The sequence below is a fragment of the Folsomia candida genome, unplaced genomic scaffold (genome assembly GCF_002217175.1).
Source record: "Folsomia candida strain VU population unplaced genomic scaffold, ASM221717v1 Fcan01_Sc032, whole genome shotgun sequence".
NCBI lineage: Eukaryota > Metazoa > Arthropoda > Collembola > Entomobryomorpha > Isotomidae > Folsomia > Folsomia candida.
The window spans coordinates 75,647-98,218 of NW_019091224.1; the positions used below are offsets into that span (position 1 = coordinate 75,647).

The following is a 22,572-nucleotide window of genomic DNA, read 5'->3' on the forward strand; positions in this document are numbered from 1 at the left end:
GCCAATGCTCAAGTTTAGCGGAGATATTTGGATAAAAAGAGGAGAAAATGCACCCCATCGGCCTGCAAATTTTTCATTTTCCAAATTTGCTGTGCATTTTTCCCGCTTTGGATGCAAATATCTCCGCAAAACCTGCGCATTGGGAGATAGTGCCATTTGCAAATTTCATCCTAATCATATTTGTGATCTATTGACACTAGTTTGGTCCAAATCTGTGAGCATACGTCGGGAGACCTCCATTGTTAGGCCTTATCATGTTCACACGTCGAACAAAAGCAGAGTTGTCCTTCGCAATGTCCTTCTTGGCAACATATCGCCAGGAATGACAATATGCACCCCTCTACGTAACCCAAGTAGGGACCCCCCGCCAAATTGAGGGGCAGCCTTGAAAAGGGATTTAGAAAAAGGATTATACTTAGATACTAAATAGAAAAAATAAATGATTTTTGTGCACTTGCGTCGCCCACATTTATTGTCACCGTTATGGTGATGATGATGACAAAAGAGGTGAGAAGTAGGCCCATATTCTTCATTAGGATTACGTCTGTAGTAAAAATGTATTAGAGTTGTTCTCGGGAAAAAGGTGGTTGGTTGATGTTGAGTTGTGAGACGATTCCTGTTTTTATATCGATCAGACACCGAACATACTTGCGATGCGACAGATATTATGATGGGGAGTAATTAATTACCATAACAGCAAATAAACAAGGAATGAGGATTGCGTTTCAAGAAATTTGTTTTTGACTGGCATGATAAACAATCAGACAGATTTATTCGCATGTAAGCTATATAGGCCGCCAGCCAGGTGTTTTTTTTATTATGAAAACTAATTGCATAATGGATTCAATTTAAAAAGCAAAAAAGGATCCATAAAATACCTAGATTCAGCAAGAACAGTGTGAAAACTAGCATGAAGTCGTAATATGAAATTAAAGCTGTGATACGACTGCCAAAAATAATTGGCACATATAAAATTAATGCCAGTAACCAATATACTTTTATTGTAGAATTCCCGTAGCCCATGTTCTAAAATCCGCTATAGATAAATGTATAACTGGAAATAGAGCGGAAGCATTGCACATTCTTATGACCTTTCCATATAGTGTATTGCAATGCGATTCAAAGGGAAATCTAAAAAAAATGGTCAAAGCCTCAACAGCAAAATTGGAAATAATTTAACTATTTTTAAATCTTTTGCAAAAGTGCATATCAGAATTACCTCATTTCCCTTTCATCCAAAAATTCAGTTTATGATGAATCAGGCAAAACTAACAACAACATTGGGTCAAAAGTCGTATTTAAAGTTTCCAAAGAAATATTCGTGGAGCAACTATCTTGGATGACAAAAATGTAAATTTCATCCAAATCTCAGCAATACTCGATTTTTGGGATGATTTAGTGCGGTAATTATCGTGGTTTTGGCGCCTTTGAGAGGGTGTGGCGTTAAATGAGATTTGGTGTTAAATGAGCTCATGGAGTCTAACCCTCCTTAAATTTTTGCACACTCATACATATAGTTCTACAACATATCCAAAGGACATCACAATCGGGGACTAACAACCTCTGACACCCTACTCCTGAGTTAGTGAATATTCAAGAAAATAATGAGTGAATAATGAACTTTTTGTCATTTTTTTTAAATTTTCGAGAGAATAAATGCGTCAAGATTGATTCAGTTCACACGAATGAAGCGTGAATAATATTCACTTTTTTGCATTATTTTATTTTCACACTATGCTAAAATATGTACGAAAATGTTGCACATTGAGAATATAAGGGTTTGATGAATGTTCAATATTGAATAATTATTTTTTGAGTGAATAATTTCTTAAAATTTATCTATGTATGAATAAATGAATGAATATTATGGCCCTATTAATAATGCTTCCTTAGGGTGAGGAAAGGTCGAGCGGCTCCTTAATTTATATAAACAATGAAAACTTAGGCCCTCCTCAACCTCAACCTCACCTTGACCTCAGTTGACCCTCAACCTCAGCCTCACCTCAGCTCTTCCATATAATTAATGAAAACTTTAGGTTGACCTCAACCTCAAAACATGAGTTTTCCTCGAAATTTTCAAGGTAGCTCACCTAGCTTCCTTAACGTCAACTTTGGTGTAAATTTATCGTTGTTTTTGCAATTAAAACACTATTTTTGGCTGAAATGCCATGTTCACGGTTAGCAAATTTTGATTATCGTCGGGAACGACAAATCCGGGTCGCAAAAATTCCTTTGACCAGACTACGCGACAGGCAAAATCCTCTCGAGTGGTTTAATGCTGTAGAGTTCAAGATACGTTATCATATGTACAAGGAGACTGCAATTTTTATTACTGATCTTATCAGTCAGGACTTATCTTACCGAGTGCCTAGAGGTGTGTATATTCCACCCGTAATTCAGTTCTTGACCGTTCTCCGATTTTACGCCACGGGTAATTTCCAAACGGATAACGCCGACTTGCACCAAATGTCACAGCCAACAATATCCAATCTGGTGAAACGGGTTTCAAAAGCAATTGCCAAACTTCGTGGTCGCCTTATCCATTTTCCAAGCTTCCAAGAGGCCGATAAAGTGCAACGGGAGTTCTATAAAATTGCTGGATTTCCGGGTAAGCCTATATATTGCATATAAAAATTAATCATAAAACGCACATTCTTATGACAGGAGTAATTGGGAGTATCGATTGCACACACATACACATTATATCTCCTGGTGGCGATGACGCTGAGCTGTTTCGGAACCGGAAGGGTCGATTTTCAGTAAATGTACAAGCCACGTGCGACGCCTCGTTGTGTTTCACTAATGTCGTCGCTCGATGGTACGGCAGTGCCCATGATTCTAGGATTTTTGAAAATTCCCTGCTATTTGATGACTTGCAAAATGGCCGATCCCCAGGTCTGTTGGTGGGCGACGGAGGATATCCACTCCTCCCTTTCCTCCTGACCCCATTTGAACCGCCAAGGACCCCGTCGGAATAGCGGTATTTTATCTTGCATTAAATAATATTAACTCATATATTATCACTTATATTTAACAAATATGTAGATATAACTATGCGCAAATTCGAACACGCAACACCATAGAAAGGGCCTTTGGAATTGTGAAACGCCGCTTTCCTTGCTTAAAAAAGTTGCGCATCAAACTTAACACCAGCTTAATTGTTATCGTAGCGGTCTCGATTCTGCACAATATTTGCAGGTATTTATATTGATATAAACTTTATTCTGGAGAACAACAAATTTAACAGGTTTTATCTTTCATAGAAAACGACTTGACATTTATGATAACGATCGGACGGAAGATATCGATGAAGACGTCGAGCTGATTGGCGAAGAGGCATCACACGTCGCAGGAAGGAATTCCGGTTCTGGGCGACTTTTTAGATCTGCATTTGTGGAAAAACATTTTTAGTTATGCGCACTCATTTAAACCATGTTAATTATTTATTTTTGGGCACCTACGAGTATTGTGGTCCCTCCATCGATTTCAAGTTTTGAAATTAATAATTTAACGTCTAGCTCATGTTTCTCTGTGATATGTCGAATTTCCAGTTTAGCCTTTTCCACTCGTAACTGTTCCGCTTCATGTGCCAATACCAACGTCTTAAGTCGCAATTTGTGCTCCTCGTACTCCCAATCAATGAGAGCAGATCTAGCGTCACGGTTTCGACATCTTTCTAGTAATAAGAGAAATTATATTCTTTAGTTTTATAAGTTTTAGTTTAGTGTTAGTTTTAGTTTTATACTACTTTAGTGTTTTAACTCATGTTCTTCGACATTTTCGGCTTCCAGTCCAAGCTCCTTACGCTGCTCTGTTATCCATTTGTCGCAGTCAAAGTCGTTTTCCAAGGGTTTCATCTGGGAAGGTATTATAGATGAGACTTTTTCGCTAAAGTCTGGAACGGGAGGAGGTGGTGATCCACCACCAGTTTTGCGCTTTTGATGCTGATTTTCTGCAATCTGGTGACGATAATAGTGCAAAATATGAATATGGGATGAGCTAACTATTGAATTTAACTCTTCGGCGGAAGTTAATAAACGCACGAAAGATCAGTTACAAAAAAAGTAGGACAATCTGAAGTTTCGAGCCAAAAAGGATGTAAGTTTTTGTCATTGCTAAAATTACTACCATTATTACCACTAATATCATTAGGATTATTATTCATATTTTGCACTATTATCGTCACCAGATTGCAGAAAATCAGCATCAAAAGCGCAAAACTGGTGGTGGATCACCACCTCCTCCCGTTCCAGACTTTAGCGAAAAAGTCTCATCTATAATACCTTCCCAGATGAAACCCTTGGAAAACGACTTTGACTGCGACAAATGGATAACAGAGCAGCGTAAGGAGCTTGGACTGGAAGCCGAAAATGTCGAAGAACATGAGTTAGAGATCGTACAGCCAAAAAGTAAAAGTTACATTTGTATTGCATATAACATTGCACATTTTTATGAATTACATAAAACTAAAGAATATAATTTCTCTTATTACTAGAAAGATGTCGAAACCGTGACGCTAGATCTGCTCTCATTGATTGGGAGTACGAGGAGCACAAATTGCGACTTAAGACGTTGGTATTGGCACATGAAGCGGAACAGTTACGAGTGGAAAAGGCTAAACTGGAAATTCGACATATCACAGAGAAACATGAGCTAGACGTTAAATTATTAATTTCAAAACTTGAAATCGATGGAGGGACCACAATACTCGTAGGTGCCCAAAAATAAATAATTAACATGGTTTAAATGAGTGCGCATAACTAAAAATGTTTTTCCACAAATGCAGATCTAAAAAGTCGCCCAGAACCGGAATTCCTTCCTGCGACGTGTGATGCCTCTTCGCCAATCAGCTCGACGTCTTCATCGATATCTTCCGTCCGATCGTTATCATAAATGTCAAGTCGTTTTCTATGAAAGATAAAACCTGTTAAATTTGTTGTTCTCCAGAATAAAGTTTATATCAATATAAATACCTGCAAATATTGTGCAGAATCGAGACCGCTACGATAACAATTAAGCTGGTGTTAAGTTTGATGCGCAACTTTTTTAAGCAAGGAAAGCGGCGTTTCACAATTCCAAAGGCCCTTTCTATGGTGTTGCGTGTTCGAATTTGCGCATAGTTATATCTACATATTTGTTAAATATAAGTGATAATATATGAGTTAATATTATTTAATGCAAGATAAAATACCGCTATTCCGACGGGGTCCTTGGCGGTTCAAATGGGGTCAGGAGGAAAGGGAGGAGTGGATATCCTCCGTCGCCCACCAACAGACCTGGGGATCGGCCATTTTGCAAGTCATCAAATAGCAGGGAATTTTCAAAAATCCTAGAATCATGGGCACTGCCGTACCATCGAGCGACGACATTAGTGAAACACAACGAGGCGTCGCACGTGGCTTGTACATTTACTGAAAATCGACCCTTCCGGTTCCGAAACAGCTCAGCGTCATCGCCACCAGGAGATATAATGTGTATGTGTGTGCAATCGATACTCCCAATTACTCCTGTCATAAGAATGTGCGTTTTATGATTAATTTTTATATGCAATATATAGGCTTACCCGGAAATCCAGCAATTTTATAGAACTCCTGTTGCACTTTATCGGCCTCTTGGAAGCTTGGAAAATGGATAAGGCGACCACGAAGTTTGGCAATTGCTTTTGAAACCCGTTTCACCAGATTGGATATTGTTGGCTGTGACATTTGGTGCAAGTCGGCGTTATCCGTTTGGAAATTACCCGTGGCGTAAAATCGGAGAACGGTCAAGAACTGAATTACGGGTGGAATATACACACCTCTAGGCACTCGGTAAGATAAGTCCTGACTGATAAGATCAGTAATAAAAATTGCAGTCTCCTTGTACATATGATAACGTATCTTGAACTCTACAGCATTAAACCACTCGAGAGGATTTTGCCTGTCGCGTAGTCTGGTCAAAGGAATTTTTGCGACCCGGATTTGTCGTTCCCGACGATAATCAAAATTTGCTAACCGTGAACATGGCATTTCAGCCAAAAATAGTGTTTTAATTGCAAAAACAACGATAAATTTACACCAAAGTTGACGTTAAGGAAGCTAGGTGAGCTACCTTGAAAATTTCGAGGAAAACTCATGTTTTGAGGTTGAGGTCAACCTAAAGTTTTCATTAATTATATGGAAGAGCTGAGGTGAGGCTGAGGTTGAGGGTCAACTGAGGTCAAGGTGAGGTTGAGGTTGAGGAGGGCCTAAGTTTTCATTGTTTATATAAATTAAGGAGCCGCTCGACCTTTCCTCACCCTAAGGAAGCATTATTAATAGGGCCATAAGCATGGTGGCATGGCAGACACAATAATTAATATTTGCATATTTACTTATTTAGCACAATTAATCAATTAAATATGTAGGTAACTCTTATTTGCAAATATTGATAAATTTATCAAACCACTAATTCCCACATATCTTTGATTGAACCCATCGCGTTTGGAAATATTTTCAACAATTGGTTGCTAAGGTCAGCCTTCGCTGAATTGCAGTCGGTTGTCAAGGTATTGTCCAAAATGTAGAGGTCAACTACTTTCACTGACTCCACCACGACCGGACCTGCGTTATCGCCTTTCAACGGAAGAAATCCCGCCATACAGGACAAATCCTGGGCCATGTTGGGAATGCTGTAAGTCCTACAAACTCGCAAAATTTGCAAGACTGGGAGACAAATTTTGTAATCAATCTGTGCAAAAGTTCCCGGCGTAATTTCAAATTTAAGGATTGCAAACATATCACTGTTACAAATCGTCAAGTTTTGCATGACCGGAAATGCAGGAAAAATCCAGTCCAGCTTTAGTTTATCTATCCTGTTTACAGATACTTGTAAACAAAGTTTTTCCAATGTGGGGGATTGTTTTTTCAAAAATTTGTAGAAAAGCAAGGGCAAATCGTCCACAAGATCTTGAAACGAAGTCGAACTAAATTTAAGTGTCTTTAAAGGATTCATAAACTCCAGCAGACAATTCATCCGATTGATGTCCAAAAGTTCATGTAATTCCAGGGAATTTACTGATCTGAAAATCAATTAAGAATATTACTAAGTTTTTTTTTTACTGGACACCGCTGTTTTTTGTATTATGCCATTTTCTACAACTTTATAACAAGAATCGTTTCAAATTTGTTTAAAATGGTGGCTCAGGATGAACGAAGGGTACAATTTAGGAATAATTTCTGTACCAATGATTGAAGTAATTTGGGATAATAATTTTTGGATATGTGTAAATGTTACAGGTGGTTGTATCACATGTGACTCCACGGTAATAATTGGTGGAATGATTTGCCAAGCGAGGTAACAGTTTCGGTGATAATTTTATTTCCTGACCCGGGACATTAGCGACTGGGAAGGATTTAGCCCATGGTGGCAGAACTCATCTCATCTCACAATGCGATGGTGTGAAGTGCTAGTCTCCGATTTGGCTGAAATTTTAAAATTAAGTCAAGGTCCAAGTAAATACAATCAACCTTTCTTGACGCAGTTTGTGCGCTGGTTGGGATTTGTCAAAATATTTGAGGTCAAAGTTGAAAATTGGGCGATTTTTCCCCTTAAGAACCATGGACGTGGAATTTACTTCCTCTGCTTGGTAAAAATCGGTCGTTTTTCAACTTTGACCTCAAATATTTTGACAAATCCCAACCATCGAACGAACTGCGTTAAGAAAGGTTGATTGTATCTACTTGGACCTTGACTTAATTTTAAAATTTCAGCCATATCGGAGACTCGCACTTCACACCATCGCATTGTACGTGAGATGTCTATGATGGGAAATAGTAAGATTTGTGAGGCATGACCTAGCGCCACCTAACGACCGATTTAATCCAGAACAAAAATGTCACATTATTTCTCCCCCACGCACAACTGAGATGATTAACATTGTGGGTATTCACGTCACTAAAAAACGTCGCTTAGGAAAAAACATCATCGCAACTTTGCTGTGTTTGCGGAATGGGTGTCGTGAACGACTTGTTTTGAATCAAAATATATTTCACAAATAATCTGAAAATTAGAGGAGAAAAAAAAATTTTGCTTGACGACGAAAAATAGTTTACGGCGTAAATAGATTCTACATTGCGTCGCATGTTTCGCAAAAAAATAAAGCAATTTCATAGGTTGTCGCATCGCAACTCTTCGCAAACTTGCGAAGATATGTTGCGAAGCGACGTTTACGACGCTTGCGAGGTTGATGTGAATAACCACATTGATCATTAAATCTCAGTTAATCTCACTTCCTTCGTGATGTATGCATATCACTTAGCCTGCTAGTATTTATTCCCTTAGGTGATGAATTATTTCCAGTGCGGAGTCACAAATTTAGTAGTTCCGCCAGTAGCATTCGCATATCCAAAAATTATTGAAAGTGTGCTTTCAATAATTTCATGGCACTAGGAAAAGTAGAAATTTCGGATTTTCAAGTGATTTTCGCTGCGATTTGGCCGTTTTTTATGGAATTTAGGTGATCACTTGAATTTCAGACTCACGTAAATTTCAAGTGAATATCCCTGGCCAAATCACGTAGAAATCCAAAATTTTTACCGTGCTTACGTACGTGGGAAACTTTGGGAGGAATTTCATCTCTGACAATCCAGGCATGTAGCGGTAGGCTATTTTGACATGTTGTAAAGCTGGGAACGCTTCCGTGATGGCGTGACCAATTCTTTCGATATCTTGCGATCCCTCATCCCAAAAGTGATATATGGCGAGATGTGTTAATTTCGGGAGAACGACGCCACGAAATGAGGGGAACTCTAAGCTCTCTCCACCTCCAAAGATGAAAGTTTTCAGAGTGGAGGCCGAATTCAGTATAATTTTGTGAAACAAGTCCTTCTGCAACGGTTTTTTAGTAGAGGAACGGACAACAATTGATTTTAGATTTGTGACCTCGTCAAAGATTTTGGGATCCATGGATTGGTGACCTCCCATTACTAGACAGACATTGGTGTGGGAGAATGTCAGCTTGTCCTTGGTCTCGTCTTCGGTATGGGCTGAATCGCTTTTTTTAGGGTAAAGTGGAATTATGATTATTGTCTTGTTCTTTAGAACGGAAGTAGCACCGTAATTCCAGGATTTGCAGACTAGTCGGCAGTGTTTGATGTCTTGGATCCCGAGGAATTTGCAGACATGAGGAATTACCTGTGAACACGAAAATAGAAGTTTGACACTCTCAGTAATTTTTGGATGTGAATGCTACCGCCGGAGGTACTATGTTACTCTGGTAACAATTTATCACCGAAAAGTAATAATCTCTAGATAAATACTTGTTCGCCGCTAATTTCTACGTTCTGAAATGGAAGTCCGGAGCTCTTCATGAAGAGAAGTTCAAATAACTAATGTTAGTCTATTTTTAAGGATTTTTAGAAATTGTTTGCGATATTTATTTTTGCAAGGTTCAAAAAATTGCGGTGTTTACTGTAATTTTAAATTGTTCAACAAAGTGGCTTTTTCCTTATTCGTATGGATATGTGTGACAATTTTTAAGTTTCTATAAAAAGATAATGAAAAATTTAAAAATTCGAAAGGCTAGTGGCTATGTTAAAAGCATTGGGCAAATGGCAGGTTTTGGTGCAGTCCTCGCCAAATACTTCATTTTTAAGGCAATTTTACACAATATGTTCTATTACAAAGTTATAGTTTCACGACCAAATTATCTGTGGATTAAGGCTATTCCGAAGAAAATCGAGATGGGACAGTAGTTGAGGTTCCCTTGTCGGTGAGACGTAATGAGAAATAGTGAGAATTATGGCACGGGTTTTAGCGACATCCAGCAGACGACGTCATGCACAACAAATATAACTAATTAGTTCTCACTAACAATTCGATAGTGTGAAGTGCAACTTTCAGATTTGGCTGAAACCTAAAAATTGAGTGGTCCAAGTCAATACAACCAACATTTATTGAGGGAGTTTGTGCGAAAATTTTTGAGGTCAAAGTTGGAAAAATAGGTGATTTTAAACAAGAGGAGGAAGCAAACTTCACTTCCATTCATTTCAAAGGGAAAAATCGTATTTTTTCAACTTTGACCTCAAATATTTGGCCAAATCCCAACCATCGCACAAACTGCCTCAAGAAATGTTGGTTGTATTGACTTGGACCACTCAATTTTGAAGTTTCAGCCAAATAAGAGACTTCCACTTCACACCGTCGCCTTGTAAGGCCCAAGAGAACGGTGCCGGTCGAGTCCAGGGTTCCCACCTGAACCAAAAATATTCCCAATATACGACTTAAGTAACAAGCTGAAGGAATTTCCGTGTAAAATTCACTTTTAATTTTCGTCAAGTTGTGACGATATTTGTGACGAGGTGACGGTAACGGCCATATTGGAGGTTCAGATCGAATACAAATTCTCTGAAGAGATTTAAAAGAATTTTCTGATTTCAAATAATTTGGACAACCTCAATTTTTTTTAATGTTTCACATACTTAATGCGCAATAATGTTTTACATATACGTATGTCTGATATCAAAAATTTTAATTATCGAAATTATTCAAGATTTTGAAAAAAAACTACAAAATTTTGAAAATGATTTGAAATTTGGAAAAAGGTAATTTAAAAAATTGAAATTTTGAAAGAATTTTACCTCTTTTTACACAATGTGTAATTTTGAAAAAAATGAGATTTTGAAGAAAAATTGGAATTTGTACTCAAATTATGTATGTTGGATAAGCAAAAGATGCTGATAAATCTCTGCAGAGAATGTGTACTCGACCTGATTGCTGATATATCGTTAAATCTCATTAACCCTCACGTCACCATACATATACCCGTTGCAGCCCTGATTGAGACACTTAAGAGAGACAAGTTTTCTTTCAATCAGTTTTCGAGTTATTTTCTACTGGAGCTTAGAAACCAGTGTTTCGGCTGTTAAGTAACACCTGCACGAAATTAGTGTACGAAAATGTTTTTAAATAACACCCACTAAAAATCTGAGAAAGTGCATGAAAATGCACAAAAATGCACAAAAATCACTTAAGGGCAAATAATGTTGTAATGTTGCAATTTTTCTAAATAATTGGTTGACTAACAAGTCGTTGTAAAATTTTAGGGTATTTACATCATCATCTTCATATTTGAGTATCAAAAAATTTTGCCTTGCAATAAAATATCTGCACAATTTAATATTTAGAAAATGGTGTAATAAGGTTGCAAATCAGAAAGGTTTGAAATAACCGAATCTCTCCCTCATTTGACATGACAAGAAAATAGAAAATTTCTTGAAAATATGAAATTCCCTGCATAAAATGAATTTCATGCATTTTTATGCATTTCATGCATTTTATGCATTTTTATGCATCGCGCATTCATAAAAATAATTTCATGCGCACAAAAGAAACACTGATAGAAACTAGTTTTACATACATCTTCCACAAAACCAGAGGAAAATGGGCCGTCATCACGACAAGGAATAAAATCTTCTCCCACCTTCAAAAAAAGAATGTACATAAGTAATTTAGTATTATAAATAGTATAAAAACATCCCTTACTTGACATTCGTCCCTCTTCGAGGTGAACATGTCTCCCGTTTAAATTTAAAAAATAAGGCTTTAGCGATTTTTAATATTAAATTAATATCCGAATTGAATTAATTTGGTAAATTTTGGTAAACAAGAGCTCTTGTCAAGTTCAAGTAGCAAAGAAAAAAAATATGTGGGTACGAACAAATTCTGACTACGAACGAATCTGTTTTTGCTTTGCTTCTGAGAAGTATTTCTCATCTTCATGTCCCACAGTTGGCATGTGTGTGTGTGTGCTATAAATAAACATTGTTTATTAAACAGTGCTTCGTTTCCACACAGATTCCATCCATACATGTGCAGGTAGGTTAACTGAAATCAGTCTCAGCCATGTGCAAACTGTTGCGATAAAAAATTGGCTATGGGTGATTTTACGTGCGAAATGTGCATTTTCACCAAAGCAAAAGATTACTCGGTTGAGTAAAATTTAAGCCACGGTTGCGTCATCCTTTTTTTTACACAGCGTTGGCCAAATTTTGTAGAAATTTTGTACAACTTTCTTTCCAGTGGTGTTCCCCTATATCTATTGGTGGGTTGTTGGAATACAATCTATGGAATAAAAGTTGCCTTGTTAACTTGGAATTTTTCCATTTGAAATATTTAATTCGTGAAAAGTAATGTTACCCTTTTGAAAAATAAAGTCACTCTTAATTCTAAAGTAGGTAACTATGTATTCTCAAACCAGAGTACAATTTACAATTTATCAAGTCAAAGTTGGTATTAAGGATTTGGTTGGGTGGATTTACTCAATCGCTGGGCTGGGGACGGGAAATATGCATAATTCTGCGGATACTAAACCATGCTTTTTTACGAATGTATGTATCTAAATGTTTTTTCTAAATTGTCACTCCTTCACATTGAGGTAGCAAAAACTAAGCTGGGTTTAGCATAGTCTGCGCCCCCTCTGTTAGTAAATTATCAATTACCCTGTGATGGAAATACACGTGCAACCAATCAGCTTACAAGGGACACTCACGACCTGTCGTTCGTGTCCCGGGTACCCACTATGTTTTTTAGAATCAATTAGGACCCTAAATGAAGGATCCATTCACATTTCCGTGTAAAACTCATATTTAGCGACGTGGCGTGGCGCCAAACTTAAAAATCTTCGTTTTCGACCATTTTCAAACCTCCATAACTTTTGCAGTTTCTGTGGGATTTTCAAAATTTTGCACTAAAATGATTTTAAAATGATCACAAAGGTAAACAATTTGAAGAAAGAAATAATGATGTAGAATTTTTGTTTTTAAGACATTTTTAAGATTTCCACGTGTAAAAAAAATCTCAAAATTTTGACAAAAGTTGAAACAATCAATATTTTGAAAAACTTGATTGCATACGAAAGTTGAACTATTTCGCATGATTTTTGGAAATTCTTTTGGAAACCCGCCCATGATTTCAAAAGTTATGGCGGTTTTAAAAATAAAAACCTACAAATTTGGCGAATCTGGCGCTACGCCACGGCGCCAAATATGAGTGTTGCACTGAAATGTGAATGGATCCTTCATTTAGGGTCCTAATAGATTCTAAAAAACATAGTGGGTACCCTAGACACGAACGACAGGTCTTGAGTGTCCTTTGTTAGTACACAATGACACAGCGCCTGGTTGGTCGACATAGTTGTACGAGCTGTTCTCGCATTGCAAGTATTGCCAACACTTGTCCTTGCACGTGGTGCTTAAGTGCTTTGTCCATTGAGAAGAAAATTGCAACAAGGACGAGAAACGCTGGATGCAATTTTTTCCAAAATTTAACACAACTTCTGAAATTACAAGATACTGGAATGATCGCCTGCCTACCACGTTTTATATCAGACCCGATCAAAGAATAGATAATAATAAATTTCCATAACATAAATGAGAACGAGGGAACAAAACGTATCATTGTTGAACATTATAATTCAATTTTGCATTCAAATCCTTCTGGAATCAATTATATTTTGTGTTTGTAAAAGCAGTTCTATTATCTTAATTTAATTAGTTAAATCATGTCCAAGGTTGAGTCATTGTCGGAGTCAAAGTCACGTAATTTGTGGGTTGTGTCTCAAGCAGTAAGGTGACATTGAGCCGAGTTGGAAATAAATACACTCTAAACAAAATTTTAATGAATCACTACTGCTCGGAGTGCATATATTACCAAGTTGCTAAGAGCGTATGCAACATGACATTTATTTATACCGAGGGGCAAAGAAGTAATTGATAATGTACTAGTACGTGCCTGCCCTTGGATGATATGAGATCAGTGTTTAAAGTGGTATTTACCAAATGGTAAATGTCACTGGTAAATACTGGTATTTACCGGTATTTACCACCGAGCTAAAAACTGGCAAAGTGGTATAAAGCGGTATTAAGTGGTAAAAACCGTATTGGGGTATTGTGAAACAAATTGTTCTATACAAAAGTTCACAATAATTTAACACAAATAATTTATTTAATGATGATCAAGATAAGGAATATTATGTTAAACTATCGGATATTTACGTACTATTACGAGTATCATTTAGTTTGGATTTCCCTCACTGTAAATTAACCAATCTTGAGTTTTTACCACTTGATAACAGTTTATACCACTTTTTATCATTTTACCACTTTTTATCACTTTTTACCACTGTGATGGTAAAAATCAACCGAAGTGGTAAAATTTAAAACACTGTATGAGATAACAACTAGGTAGGGTTGCCCCGGAAAGAATAGAATTTTTTAGCCAATGCTGGGAGAAGCAACCCTTGGGGAAAATAAGTCTTTTATTTGGGTGGAAGGTGAGATGGAAGTGCATATGACAATTATTTATTGTTATGAAATTAAATGATAAAATTGATAATTTCAACGTAATTATTTATTTTATATGTTTAACCCCTTGCAAATTTCAATCATGTTTTCGCATGTTTGATAATATGTAATAGACTTGAAAAAAACTGTGGTAACTTTAAAAGTAGCGAACCCTGCATTAATGGTTTGATATAGATACATATAACTATATCTAACTATGCTAATATGTAAATATGAATATGTTAATATATTAATATTAATTAATATGTAAATATTTAAGTGATGACTCCATCAATAACGAGTGCACTTGCTTGCACCGAAATTAACACAAATATTTATCTGCCTGTTGACCAACTTCAATTGTGGTTGAATATTCTGCATAAATATTTACCACGTTTGCATTGCTTTCCTTGCGGTAGGTTTGAGATTAATTAATTTGCCGTCAGGCAGAATTTTTGTCAAATACTGGGCAATCTTCGTTTCTGAAGATTTGCTACATTTCTTTCACTCCAAACTATAAACCGCAAGAAATGCGAGGTGCAAAAAACTGCAAGAAAATGCATGAAATATATAAAAAATATTACCTCATATTGCTTGAATAAAAATTTGAATGACTTTCTGAAAAAAAGATGCCCCTCTTTCCCCAAAGAAGTTTTATGCAGATAGGTTTTCGCATAAAAATATGCAGGTCCAAATTATTCACAAATGTACCGTTCTGTAGAATAAAACCGATAGAAATTTTCCGTACAAAAAAAATTATTATGAGCAACCACGTTTCCAACAATGTATAAATACATTCTTAGCAACTTGGTAATAAAAAACAGCGGAGTAGATATATGTATGACTCTACTGTGACGGAATTAAAAATTTACATCATGTTGGTATAGATTTAGTAATAAAATAACACTGATTTGGTAATAATTTTAACACTAATTTGTGTTACTTTTTGTACCATATAGTATTGTTTTAATACCAAATCATTACTATCGCGGTAGAGTCATACATGCACTCCGCGCAGTAATGATTCATTAAAACTTTGTTTAGAGTGTACGTAATTATGCCCCAATCTCTGGTTGTATTTTTGAAGTCAAGCACTGGCTTAGTTTCAAGCCATAACGGCCAAAATGAGCAAAGCCTTGTCGAGAAAACGTCGCCTCAATAGTTTTAAAAATTATATGTAATTGACGATAAAATTTATGATGAAACTAATTATTTGGAATATATTCGTGCGTTGTTCATTAAAAAATCTTGTTGTAAAATTCGTCTCCTAATTCTGAGCAAACCATGATAACCTCAAAATTGACGAATCGTTTCCTGAGTATTGCACTTTGCAAAAACCACACCCACAGTTTCCGGGTATTAATTTGTTTTGCGGTGGACGGAAATCCGTCCTACATACCAAACTTAAACTCGATGATATCGAGGAGATAAATCTCTCGGTATAAAAGCAATCTCAAAACCAACTCGAAATTTATTCATACCACGGAAGAAAAGATAAAATTATCAATAACTAAATACATCACAACGCAAATCGAAGCTTGGTAAGTCCAACAAATTTTTAATCATGTATCGACCATGAACACTTATTTCAAAATTCTGAACGACAAATTTGCAGTCAGAAAATTAAAGATTACGTGAACTGTCGTGAGCATATTAAGCCAAATTTTTCTACGTGGTCGAATTTTTCTGAGATTTCCTCCTTCAAAAAGGGTAAAAATCTGAGGTATAAATGCGTTTTAAGAAATTCAACACACGGATTTCTGGTACAACAAAAATTTAAAATAAATGCTCACCCCAAAAAAAATCTTTTAAAATTTGTTGAGATTGATAAGTCAGGGTAATGAATTTCCAATTGGTTTCGCAACATATCTACTTTTGTACGATTTTTACAGGGTAATTTTCACCACTTGCCTCCAACTATTGACCAGTAACGGTAAAATGATGAAACCATGGTCACTGGTCGGTGTCCTCTTGGTCACCCTGACTTGGATGTTTGCTCCGACCGAGGGCATGTGTGCCCGGCACTACCCGCATCGAGGTTGCCAGTGTCAGTGTGGGGGTGAACTTAACGGTCACTGCCACTGCCCGTTCGGCGGACAAATTCCGAACGTTTATTGCCGAAATGGCGGAAACCATATGATTTGCTTCCCCTGGGCTGGTGGAGGATGCCCATTTCCCAGATGTTACGAATAAATACGGCTCAAAAGTGAGATCTGAAATATGTACATAATTCCATAAAAACATATGTATATATATTAACCAAATCTGTATAATTACTTGGATTTTTTTTGAAAATTTGACTATGACGATAATTAAACAAGTTGCCTCGTTTACGGTCCAAATTAGCTCTTTAATAAAAATTGTCATCTTGGTTTTTATTTTTGGTGCCGCATCATGCAAAAGTCTACATTATAGACTCTATAAGCATTTGCAGCCCGCCTTTAGCTTATGATGCTGGATTTGTGGGTGAATTTTATCTATGGCAGAATAAAGTTTGCCATATTTGTGCATAAATAATTTGTGGTTTTGATGCATAAGCTTATTCGTTTCAAGAATGTAAAAAATTGGTGTAAAATTTGTCAAAATCTTACAAATCAACTCTTATGGGGTGAGTCATAAGTAGTGATACAGTATAAAATGGTCGCCATTAACACTTTTCACCTAGCAAGCTGTTTTCTTCAGTACGATTAGTAACGTATAATTTGTTAAGATTTTCACAGCTTGTAAAGGTGATTTTTGTGAGTGAAACGGTACCCTTAGTTTGGTTGTACTCCGCCCGCTTATGATTATAATCACAATTTTATAACTTTAATGTCCAAAGCATCGTTCAAATCGTCTTTGTTTATTATTTATATGCATGCAATTTATGTTTGACCTAACCTATTATATTTGTATATCGTTTAATACATATAGTTTATATGAATCAGACGTCAAATCCAAACTTTGGGAATCTATACTCCATGGACTCAGCATGTGATGGTTTTTCAATCAAAATTAGAAATTGATAACTGGGCGAAATATTTCGCGCATGAAATCATTTCATAAAGTCATTGAAGTTGAGTTAACATTTTTTGGCTACAAAATCAATTCTGGGTATATATTTTCTTCATTTTTCTTAGATTTAGGTTACGATATCTTTTAAGGTTAGTGATTTCATTGTCCGACTCCTTTGTACTCAGCTTTTCCGACGTGAAATATGTGTAGGAATTGTGTGCGTGATTGATACTTATGCCACACTTGTACGGAATGATGATTTCCTTGGCCAAAACCTCAACTCACCGATTCGAAAACAAACTACCCTCCTTAGTACCTTTGACATAGAGGAACAATTATGGAAAGTTTCATTTAATTTGTTCAATTGGTTATGGAGAGGCGTATGGTCAAACTTGTCTTATAACATTGGGCTAAATAGGAAAAACTTCAAGTTGAAAATCCTGTCTAGTCCTGTGGTATTTCAAAGAACTTTAAATGTGCTCTTAATCCCCTATATCTCATCTACAAAAACTGCTGCCACCGGCTGCCCGAATTATATACAGAGAGAAATTTGAATTTATGCAAATGCAAATTGGCATAAGCAGGATATTTGGAGTCCTGCAATCATAGGCTGGTAGGAAATTTCCCAGTGTTCCAAACAACACAATTACTTTAGCACATCTTCCTCATTCCCTGAGGAAGGGAAAATTGTAAAATACACCCCTCTAAAAAAATTATTACGAAGGGAGGAGTCCCATGAAGCTGCGGCCCCATTTGGAGGCACGACAAATTTTTTGATTTTTGTCCCATTTTCTGTGTTAATGAGTTCAGAGGGAAGAAATACTTCCCAAAACTACAGAATATTGTCATTTAATGAAAATATATACTCGGATTTGTCGAAACAAAAATTTCAAATTTGTATGTTGACCACACCCCCAGACGGTGGGTGTGCCCCAACTATACTGATATTATCCTGAATTGTATAGACATTGATGAGAGCTTTAAAATGACACCCCACTTGATGGGTTAACGCGATAAAACAATTAGTTACCTTTGACCACACCCCCCGAAGGGCGTGGCTTTGAGTGAAAATTGCATAGCTCAGACCCCTTCGACCCTCATGAATTAATTGCCGGAAGCAGAATTCGAAAAAATTGAGATGTTCGCGAGTTATAGGTTTTGGCAAGTAAATCATGTAATCCGGACCAGTGTGTTATGTAAAGGGTGTTAATAAAGTCCGATCCCATGCATTTTTTGGAGCGTGGTTGTTACAAATTCAGCTGGAACTTTTGAACCAGTGAAGTTATTTATTTCAAATTTTTACCATGGGAGGAACAACTAAACGTGTAAGTCATGAGCATCTTAGAGTTGAGATACAAACATTGCATCAGCAGGGGCTTAAACCTACAGAAATTGTGCAAAAATTGGGCTGCAGCCGCAGAACTGTTTGGAAATGGAAGAATAAAAATTTTGTCCACGACAAAAAGCGACCAGGGCGACCCAGAAAGGTGTCACCTACCACAAAAAGAATGATTAAAAACAGACTTTGCAAGAAAACCGGTAGTTCATTACGTAATTGAGCAAGGGAGTTAAATGACTCAAAACGCTATAAAGAGAGGAAGAAGCAAATTAACTGTGTGACAGTGCAAAAATTTGTGAAAACTACGAAGTGGGGTCACACAGCTTACAAACTAACCAAAAAAACCTCTCATGTCACAAAAATATATCGATGACCGTCTGAAATTTGAAGAACTCCTTCAGAAAAGTGCCCATTTGAGTGAAAAAAGACTTGGTGAAGAATTGCGCAGTCACATCCTTTGGACTGACGAATCTATTATTGAACTATATCCAAAATTGAACCAACAAAATGTTCGTTACAGGACAGAAAACAAATCGGATGTACCATCAAGAGCGATCCCAAAATTCGGGCTTAAAGTTATGGTAGCGGGTGGATTTTGTGCACGTTGCGTGACCCCTCTACATATCATACCAAAAGGCCAATCAGTCAATGCAAAGCATTATATGGAAAAAATATTACCTATCTATTTCGATAGCATGGGGAACAAGGAAATATTTCCGAATGAAAGAAAAATAGTTTTCATGCAGGATGGTGCTACAGCCCATACAGCAAAAGCGAGTTTGAGTCTCATCAAGACGCAAGTTTCAACGGTCTGGAGCAAGGGGGTGTGGCCCGGAAACAGCCCAGATTTGAATCCCCTGGAGAACCTGTGGTCCATACTTAAGGAAAATGTATGCAAAGAACCACAACCCCGGACGAGGGAAGAGCTAGTAAAAAAAGTTCAAGATGTATGGAATTCGATTCCCACAGACACATTGGAAAAATTAGCACAGAGCCTTAAACAAAGAGTTGAGGGCATGGTTAAAGTAAATGGTAACAAGACCAAATACTAAGGTAAATATGTCGAACATTTTTTGTAAGTATCACGGGTAGTTTTTTTTTATACTAGCCTTCACTTTTTTACAGGAAAAATGGGATCGGACTTTATTAACACCCTGTAGTAAATAAATTGAGTGATGAAATTTGAAAAATAAATTCAGGGTGGACATAATTATATAAATTTCGACAAAACAAAATCTCGTTTTTTTGTGCCAGCTTGTTCACACCTGATTTACGCCCCGTTTCTAGCTCCTTAAGTGTTTTGTTCCCACTTTCAAAACTTGAAATTTCGTACTTATTTTAAACTTGCCATTTCAGAATTTCAGCCCTAGTTTATTTGATAGTCCAAAAATCCTGTTGACTAGGATCATCGAACAATTCGATGAAAGAATTTGTCACATTATCCTAGTATCCGTATAGTGCAATGGTTAGAGCATCCGTCATGAAAACGGGAGGTCGCGGGTTCGTATCCCACTGCCGAAAATCTTTTTAACATAGTAACAATTCTGTATTCCACTCATATCTAATTATTTTTATATATATACACATTAATTAGTGCATACTAACTGTCATCCCTTAGTCAAACTCAATCCACCAATGGCACCGACAAGCACAAGGTAATCGTGTAACTAGCAATTTCAAAATAATACGTTGGCTTCACACCTTTATCCAATTTATACACGTTAAACCCTACTAACCCCCCGTACAAGGCGACCGCCCTCTCACTGGCCAATTTTCTCTTAAAATACTTTATATTGTTCACCTTCCCTAACTCCAGTAGCCATTTACCCCTTAATACTTTACCCTTTTCATACACGTCTATAATTAAGGTTAACATTAGTTTAGTCGTCAACTGAAGAAAAACTGATGTAGTCAGTAAAGTCAAATAAATCGTCATTGGCAACTTATCGTACAATTTAAGGGTTACAAAATTACAACAGATTCCACACACAAAGGCACTCGTCATGCAAAGTATTATTGCTGACGACGTAACTTCGTACGTAGCTTGCAAAATTATTTGCAAAATTTCATACTGAAGCAAAATTCCATCATATCGATCACTTTTTCTTCGTGTAAAAATTTTATCCAGGTTCAAAATGCAATCAACAATTAAATACCCGCCAACTGTGTTGATAACAATTGCACTCGACATGAATCTAGAAGCTTCCAATATGGCCACACTAAATAATATACAACTAATTACGCGCGAAGTTATGTACATAAAAAAATTTGGAGTTGTCACAAATTTGGCACATATATTTGAATAGAATAGTGTAATTGGGTCGGTGCCAAGGTGAAAGAGGAATGTGACCAGGAATAAGGGAAATACTGAGCAGTACTGGACGATAATGTTGAGGCATAATCCAATCAGATCTATGGGCCGTTTGGCAGATATTTTTTTCGACAAGTTGAGAATTATGTCTAGAAAAGAAAACAGGAAATGAAACATTGATGGGAATTCACCTCGAAAAATTGAGCATAGAAACATCACTTGCGAAGCTTTTCGAAATTTCCGATAGTTCGCAAAACTTTAGGTGGAAAACCATGGGATTTTTAAGGGCGCAAATTTACCCAGCAATTGGGCAAGTTCCTATTTCGTAAGATCATTTCCCAAGCTCATAAAGTTTGCAAATACTGTTAAAATAGGATTGCTGAACTGCTTGTACAGCTTTGCGAAATTTGGCTAGTAAGATTTTGCGAATCCCTTCATTTTTTCAATTTTTCTTAATCTTCGCAAGTTTGCTAACAATGCGATGGTGTGAAGTGCAACTTTCCGATTTGGATGACCTTTTAAAATTGAATAGTCCAAGTCTATGGAAGTAACGTGTCCTCAGGCAGTTTGTGCGATGCTTTGGATTTGTCGAAATATTTGAGGTCAAAGTTAAGTAATGGGTGATTTTTACCAAGCGGAGGAAGCATTCCAATGCGTTTTATAAGGGAAAATCGCCCATTTTTCCAACTTTGCCCTCAAATATTTCGAAAAATCGAAACCATCGAACAAACTGCCTCAAGAAACGTTGGTTGTATTGACAGTGACTACCCAATTTTAAAATTTCAAGCAAATCGAGAGTTGCACCTCACACTATCGCATTGTAAGTAATTCGAAATGCAAAATAAGATTTCGTCCTATGCTAACATGAGTTCTGTACTTACCTAGATTTTCACTTAGACGAATCAACTCATTATACGCTGAAATTGGATCCTGTCCAACAGTCGGTAACACTAGTGCAGTCAGAAATGTAAACAATAACCAGAGAATAATCATGATTAATAGGAGGGCCGAACGGAAGGGTAAATCAATATATCCAAATATCCAGTACCGTAACAACAGTGGTATATGGTGGTAGCAAATACCAGGCCCGGGGCCCGCAAGGGCCCGGGCCGGGTCGCTAGCTTTACACTAGATATAATGGACTGTTTCTAGTATTAAAGATTTTACAAAAAAATTATTCCACGCAAATAAATTTTTTTACATCTAACGTTGAGCTGGTAGATCTCATTTGTTTTTCTTGTGTAATTATTTTTATATGAATTTCATTGGCTTACACTTTTGTATGGATTTAGAGCAAACATTCTGTGTAATTTTTTCATTTAATAGTTTGACTTTCGAATTTTAGTTAATATGCAAGATTCTGATTTTAACCGATACTGCATTTAAAAATTCATTTAAAAGCGAAATTAGGCTCATTAAAGAAAACCTAAAGGTATGGGTCGAATTATTTCTCTGCATTAGCAATTTAAAATTTGCAAGGTCAAAATCGGAGACGATCACTTCATGCCTTCGCATTTTTACTTACAATTCCGTCATATGTAAATTAGCTGACACCAAATTTTTTCAACATTTTTGTATATTGCTACTGTACTTTTTTTGTTGGATTGTGGGAAATTCTGTGTACGTAA

At 36.7% G+C, this 22,572-nt stretch overlaps 2 protein-coding genes and 2 long non-coding RNA genes across 6 annotated transcripts; 2 read left to right on the forward strand and 2 right to left on the reverse strand.

Moving 5' to 3' along the window:
- Positions 1 to 1,742: 1,742 nt before the first annotated feature.
- LOC118439211 lies at positions 1,743 to 3,727 on the forward strand. 2 transcript variants are annotated; one of them, XR_004837286.1, is made up of 4 exons: positions 1,743 to 2,608; positions 2,665 to 2,980; positions 3,046 to 3,198; positions 3,264 to 3,727. It is a non-coding gene; the product is annotated as an uncharacterized LOC118439211 (long non-coding RNA). The 2 variants fall into 2 exon arrangements; XR_004837285.1 differs by having other exon boundaries at positions 1,743 to 2,980; positions 3,264 to 3,722.
- Positions 3,728 to 4,410: 683 nt separating this feature from the next.
- Positions 4,411 to 11,702, reverse strand: LOC110860387. Of its 2 annotated transcripts, XM_035860410.1 has the most exons (8): positions 11,503 to 11,702; positions 11,378 to 11,440; positions 8,570 to 9,153; positions 5,564 to 7,039; positions 5,354 to 5,507; positions 5,192 to 5,276; positions 4,974 to 5,126; positions 4,411 to 4,908 (listed from the first exon to the last, which is right to left on the reverse strand). In XM_035860410.1, the coding sequence occupies exons 1-4, from the start codon at positions 11,530 to 11,532 to the stop codon at positions 6,418 to 6,420; spliced, it is 1,299 nt and encodes a 432-aa protein (XP_035716303.1). In that variant the 5' UTR covers positions 11,533 to 11,702; the 3' UTR covers positions 4,411 to 4,908; positions 4,974 to 5,126; positions 5,192 to 5,276; positions 5,354 to 5,507; positions 5,564 to 6,417. The 2 variants fall into 2 exon arrangements, with proteins under 2 accessions (XP_035716303.1, XP_021965111.1); XM_022109419.2 differs by having other exon boundaries at positions 5,192 to 5,507.
- On the reverse strand, positions 5,194 to 6,008 carry LOC110860386 (putative nuclease HARBI1). Its single transcript, XM_022109418.1, has 2 exons — positions 5,564 to 6,008; positions 5,194 to 5,507 (listed from the first exon to the last, which is right to left on the reverse strand). Exons 1-2 carry the CDS (start codon positions 6,006 to 6,008, stop codon positions 5,194 to 5,196), a joined length of 759 nt encoding a protein of 252 aa, XP_021965110.1.
- Positions 11,703 to 15,714: 4,012 nt separating the features above from the next.
- Positions 15,715 to 16,657, forward strand: LOC110860455. The gene is made up of 2 exons (XR_002548963.2): positions 15,715 to 15,841; positions 16,193 to 16,657. It is a non-coding gene; the product is annotated as an uncharacterized LOC110860455 (long non-coding RNA).
- The last annotated feature ends 5,915 nt before the right edge of the window (positions 16,658 to 22,572 follow it).